This window comes from Ceratotherium simum, chromosome 18 (assembly GCF_057802395.1).
Source record: "Ceratotherium simum simum isolate JZ-2026a chromosome 18, ASM5780239v1, whole genome shotgun sequence".
Lineage (NCBI taxonomy): Eukaryota > Metazoa > Chordata > Mammalia > Perissodactyla > Rhinocerotidae > Ceratotherium > Ceratotherium simum.
In genome coordinates this window covers 50,797,622-50,803,621 of record NC_141917.1, presented here as the reverse complement: position 1 = coordinate 50,803,621, position 6,000 = coordinate 50,797,622, and the positions used below count along the sequence as shown (strand labels likewise).

Sequence of the window (6,000 nt, the reverse complement as noted above, 5' to 3'; positions counted from 1 at the left end):
TGAGTGGGTGGACATTTCCCCAGAACATTCTATCATGTGCCCTCCTCTTTGAAGCTTTCTCCTATTTCCTGAAGCAGAAAAGAAAGAGTTCCTGTTAGTATTGGGAGTCCTTCTGTCTTCTCACCTCAGGTGCTAGATATGACCATAAAGAAAAAATTATGAAGTATTTCAGCCCTACCAAAATGTATAGAGAATAATATGAGGATTGAGTCCCCACCTTCTACCTTAAGAAGTAAAACATTACAAATACAAGCAAAGCCCCCTGTGTATGCCTTCTGCCTCCTCAGAGGTAACCAGCACTTTCATGTTTTTATACTTTTGCTACATACGTGTACATGCATAAACAATGTATAATAGTGTGTTGCATGTTTTAAATTTTTATATAGATGGTTTCCTTTTTTCACATTATTTTTAAGTAAGCTAATACATATAGCTGTGGTTTACTGATCTTCACCACTACAAAGTATTCAATAGTATGGACATACAACAACTTACTTAGCCATTCTTTGGTTGCTGCCTCAATGTATAAATGTACAGGTCTCCTTGAGCAATGTGTGAGAATTTCTTTAGGGTACAGACCTAGCATTAGAATTTTTGGATCACTGGATATGCACATCTTTAACTTTACTAGATATTGCCAATCTCGAAAGACTGAATCACCAGCAGTGAGGCCAGCAATCTGTTTAACAAGCCTACCGGGTTCAAAGTTGCAGACTCACTACTCTGGAAGTGGGGAGGTGGTGGTGGGTAGTATGGCAAGAATTTGCATTTCTAACATGTCTCCAAGAGATGCTGCTGCTGCTGTAGTGTAGTATCTAGGACTACATTTTGAAAACGAGAGCTCTAGAGAAAGCCTATTGGATTACATTTCGAAAGAGAGCTGATGAGACACTATCTAAAAAGATGGGGCTGGTGAGGGTTTATTAGGTAACTGAAAATTCACTTGTGGTATAATTTTAGCATTCAGATTCTAGAAAAAACTAAATATAGGTGATATATGGTAGATAACCAGTATGAGTGATTGGCATCAGAGGCTAAATTCTTCATGAGTTCTCCTGCTGGGAGGGGGCCTCTGCATGCTGCACGTGCTCTCGCCGTTGCTGTGCTGAGAAGGGCAGAGGAGTGGGCAGGTGGCCTGGTGTCAGGCCAGGATGTGCAATGAGCTTGGCTGACATTACTTAGTGTGTTAGTGTCTTGACTACATCCATAAAACCCAGGCGTTGGCCTCGATGCAGGTGTGAACATTCACTAGGGGGTTCCTCAAGATTTAAGTCATGAGGCTCTTGAGTCTTACTGATTTGGCTATTTTTACATATTTATATGCAAAATGAAAAAAATTAATCTTTATATTATATAATTTTTAAAATTATATTCCAAAGTTAGTATTGTGGTAATAGAATGCCAGGGAGTTTTCCCTCAAATATTCTTGCTGCAAGAACTTCTTACAAAACGTCTTGACAATGAAGCTTTCACATATTTTAGGGTAAAAAGACACAAACAGGCTTGCGCAGTCTGCAAATGGTTAACATGTAAACTGGAAGGAAAGTGATTTTATTTCAGATTTAGCAATATAAAAGGTCAATTAGGAAAAAAAGCATGTACCAGTCATTCCACAATTAACATAACAAGATAATTGTTTTTCAAAAGCAGACAACGGGTTCAAAAATACTTCTTTTCACACCCTTAAGTGATGCTGTTGGGAACAATGGCTGTTATAAGGCCATTTATTGCAGGCACTTTTCCAGCTAGTTCTCGTTATCATTACTCTCATTTTATCTTCTTTCTTTTTTCTCTCTCATCAGCTTTTTGCTTTCTTCCCTTCTTCTTTTGTTCACTGGATTCCGTGGATCATAGATTTCAAACGTGTCCGAGTCTTGCATGCTTGCATCTTTCACTTTTCTGCTTTTATCCTCGAACTGAAGTACATGCGACATCCTAAAGAGGGAGAGAGACGGTTCAGGGATTTTGGCACAAGAGCTGAAAGTAGAAATTCTATACTGCATCATCTTTGACATCATGAACCATAAGGGTACAGAACACCAAGAGGGGTTTATTGTTTACTGGTGCTTATACCACATGGAAACCAACTTCTCAGAAAACACTTCAATTTGAAAAACATGTCTGGAGTTTGTTCTGTTGGTTTATATTTCTAGTAGTGTCTCTTTGCCTCAGTCTTCACTTGATGTTCCTTCCCTGATGAGAGGTTAAAAGAGTTCTATCCAGAAGTGTTTCTTAAACTAAACTCAGAGAACATTCTGCCAGCTTCCTTTAAAGGGCATACTCAGCCAGAGTGAGGCAGGTTGCAGAGAAAAACTCCTGACAATAAACCAGCCCTATCTGATTTTTTTGTTTTCAGTAGTTAAATGGGTCAAGAGTAGGGAAAGTGTTAAGAAAATTCTTGTTAAAATGGTGTTATGACTCCCTTTTCTGAGGAGTTGCTGGGTTAAAAAAATTTTTTTTCATACAAAAGGAAACTAAGCTTTTGGGACAGCTCCATGGACTAACTTCCTCCTCTTACTGCTGATTACAACAAATCTAACCAGCCTGTCTTCCCACTTTATCAAATGCTGACTGGTCTTAAGGTATCAACATGTGCTTGAATCATAAGTGGTCATAAGCTAGCTATCCTTAGCAGCAGGGAAATATGTAAGTGATTAGCCTTGCCCCCATTAGGAGGTGTCAGGAATAAATAGCCAAGTCAAAAGACCAGATTTCAGGACAGTTGAATGAATCTGGAAAGAGAAAAGTTCAGTTTTTATATATAAACAAAACTACTATGGCTTTTCCCACTAGTTATTTAAGCAATTTTTAAAATAGGCCTACCCAGCACTTTTCTTTATCACGGCAGATAGGGCTAAATTGCTTATAGGATTAGCACTTCCCAGACACCTGCTGTAACTTTCAGATGAAACCCAAATATTACGTTAATTTCTTTCTCCCTCTATGAGCAGAGATCTGGGCAGTAGGTACTAGCAGAGATCCCCCACCCTCTTTTCCCTGCAGTAGAACAAATGCTGAGTGAGGTTTCTGTATGTGACAAACTCCCATGGATATACTCAGAGTTTAAAGAATCCTAAAAAGATTTTGGGAGGGAAACGTTACAATATTAGTGACACTACAATTACTAAGGGTCAGAGGCTATTGTTCACCAGGGCTGACCATTCCCACTCCCTCCATCCCAGAAGAGCTTACTGGAATGCAGTGAGCACGAGTGATATCATTATATGGATGACCTAGAGTCTACTTTAAGTTACTAAATGAGGCAAATCACCTTCACATTTCTATATTTTATTATTAATAATACATTATTTGCATCAAATTTCATAACTGATCCCAATACATGAACATATATCACACATGAGAACTGTTGACTTTTTATACTTCCTTTACCTTAGTAAACATCCTTATTTAGAAAATGCATCATAAGATTATTGCTTATTTAGATGGATTCCAGAGTCTGATTTTCTCATGCTTTCAATTTCCTACAGTGTTCAAGTATTAGCTTCTGAGAATAAAACAATCCCCAATTCCCAGAAAAAGGCTGATTATCTACAGTCATGGTAACAAGTGACCACTAGAACCAGTTTGAAACACAACCAAACTGGATTTAATCAATTAATGATGACTCACCTGGGCCTAAATGATCATTGACAACTCACCTCAGTAAACACACCTCTGACAGCGAACTCATCAGTGACAGCCACACGCTTTTGGAAGTTGGCCCATCAGTGGCGAACTCAGTCCAGTGAACATGCTTCTGAGAGCCAGCCAGTCACTGACAGTCTCTTCTGAATAATGGGGCTTCTGAGGCTGATGTCAACCCCTAAACAATCCCTGACCCCAGAACTCTACCTAAGATTTGCAACCTGCTCTGCTCAGAGACTGCCTAAAAGTGGAGCTCTTCCTTGCTTAAGTAAGTAATAAACTAAGCCTTTTGTTTCAGATATTGAGAGGTGGTCTTTTTCTTTAACACTTCTTACACTCTATGCTGCATTCCCCACAAAGTGCACTCTTTAGAAATTATAAGTGTATTAGCACTGATAAGGACCAAGTTTAGAAGAGTGGCAAAACCGTCATTCGCCACACATCCTCGGGTGCCCAGACCTCGACGGCGTTTCAGTAAGTGCTTAGCAGCTTTCCAGAGGACTCTTGTGCAGATACCTAAGCTAAAACCAAGAAGTAGCTGGAATCCCTTTAAAATAAATTTTTAAAATAATTATTTCAAAACTCCTATATTGACATCAAAAAACAAAAACCACTATCTTAGTTAGCTTATTAATACCTTTCCATAAACACATTCTTCTATTTTAAAAATTTTCCTGGGGCTGGCCCTGTGGCATAGTGGTTAAATTTGGCACACTCCACTTCAGCGGCCTGGGTTTGCAGGTTTGGATCCCCCACATGGACCTACTCCACTCATCAGCCATGCTGTGGCGGTGGCCCACATACACAAGAGAGAAAGATTGGCACAGATTTTAGCTCAGGGCGAATCTTCCTTAGCCAAAAAAAAAACAAAAACAAAATATTTATCCCTTCTCTGCCCCAAACACGGATGGGTTTTGTGCAATGTTCATTTCTAGTAGGGACTGTCCATGTTTCAAAAAAGGCTTTATCAGAATTTGTCAACTAAAACCATAAAAAGGCTTCTTCCTCCTGTCTATGCCATGAGAAAATCTTGCAACTATTGGATTTAGTTGGCTCTAGTATAAGAAATGAGATCTAGACATGTGAACAACAGCACAAAGTCCACAAAAAGAAACAGATTTCCCTAAAAACCTGAAAAAACAGAAAGCCATAAATTACAGTAGCTGTCTTTTTCAACTGTTTGTTTCATACACCACTGCACTAAACAAGTCCAACATCTTGATTAATAGCAAACCTAAACCCAAAGGAAAGCAGGGGCTATCAGCTTACGAACTACTTCAGCTCTAATATCATAACACTTAGCATGGCTGGTTACTCAGGAATAATATTTAATCTCTAATAGAAATAAAAGCATAATCAGAATGCTTCACCCATTTATCTTTCAACATGCTTTGGTCACTTCATTTTAAATAGCAAACAAAATAGTTATTATGATTTTCAGCATAATAAACTGGTGACCTATGGGCCTCCATAAATCACAGGCTGCATGAATCGTAAGCATGACCACATTGTACAGTCCCTGTGAGACTACACATGCAGACTGATAATACAGACTGAATTCCAGTACATAAGGGTCTTTACAATCTTCTATGTACTAATATCTCAATACTATCCATTCTGTGGCTGGTCATGGAATTGGCCCAACAAGAGCAGTGAAATTTTTGGAATTAATTACACCCTGATCATTTATATATGAAAATTTTAGAACTTGTTGACTTGAAGGCAAAGTCAAAAATTTAGTTCTGATTAATAAAAAGTTTTACATAAGCTCAGATTTCCAAATAAGAACATTGACTTTAGCGTGTTATGGAAATATGGAGACTTACCATTTTCATAGAGGTTGTGTTTGACAGGTAAGTTTTTTTGTATGAGACTGTGTGGAATTATAAACAAAAGTAAACAATTGATTCTTCCAAATGAACCCAGACCCTGACTAGCTTCACTAATTTTACACTCAGTTTTTATCAAAGTTCTCACACAATTGTGAAATAGATTAAGATATGATAGCAACTAATATTAATGGGGAGCGCAAAAGAGGTACTCACTCTCAGGCATATAGTAACTCCACACAGAATTCCAATATTAAGAATTTCTGACTGAAATGTATTCAAATTATTTATGCTTATATAATGTAAACAGCTATCTTTTCCTCTGAGAATTCTATAAACCACTCCTTCCCATTTCCAAGTCTCCCTCATTTAGGAACTTATCACCCAACCCTTAGATTGTTGTAGGTGTCCTAATTTTTCTACATCTGTACTATTTCTCCTTCTTCTAATCCTCCAAAAGTTCTAAAATAATCTTTCTTACACATTTCTTTTTAGCATTCCTTTAAGCAGAAACTATCAGCTATTG

General features: G+C 38.0%; 1 protein-coding gene across 3 annotated transcripts in view; it reads right to left on the bottom strand.

Annotated features, from left to right (window-relative positions):
- Window positions 1-1,522: 1,522 nt before the first annotated feature.
- The window catches only part of CWC27 (CWC27 spliceosome associated cyclophilin), a 225,396-nt gene continuing 220,918 nt past the window's right edge, over window positions 1,523-6,000 (bottom strand). For 2 of the 3 annotated variants that reach the window (XM_087443325.1, XM_087443326.1), the window contains one exon: window positions 1,523-1,935. In XM_087443325.1, the coding sequence (XP_087299451.1) occupies window positions 1,892-1,935 (44 nt within the window). In that variant the 3' untranslated portion in view covers window positions 1,523-1,891. The remainder of the gene's footprint in view (window positions 1,936-6,000) is intronic. The other variant, XM_087443327.1, reaches the window with a different exon arrangement.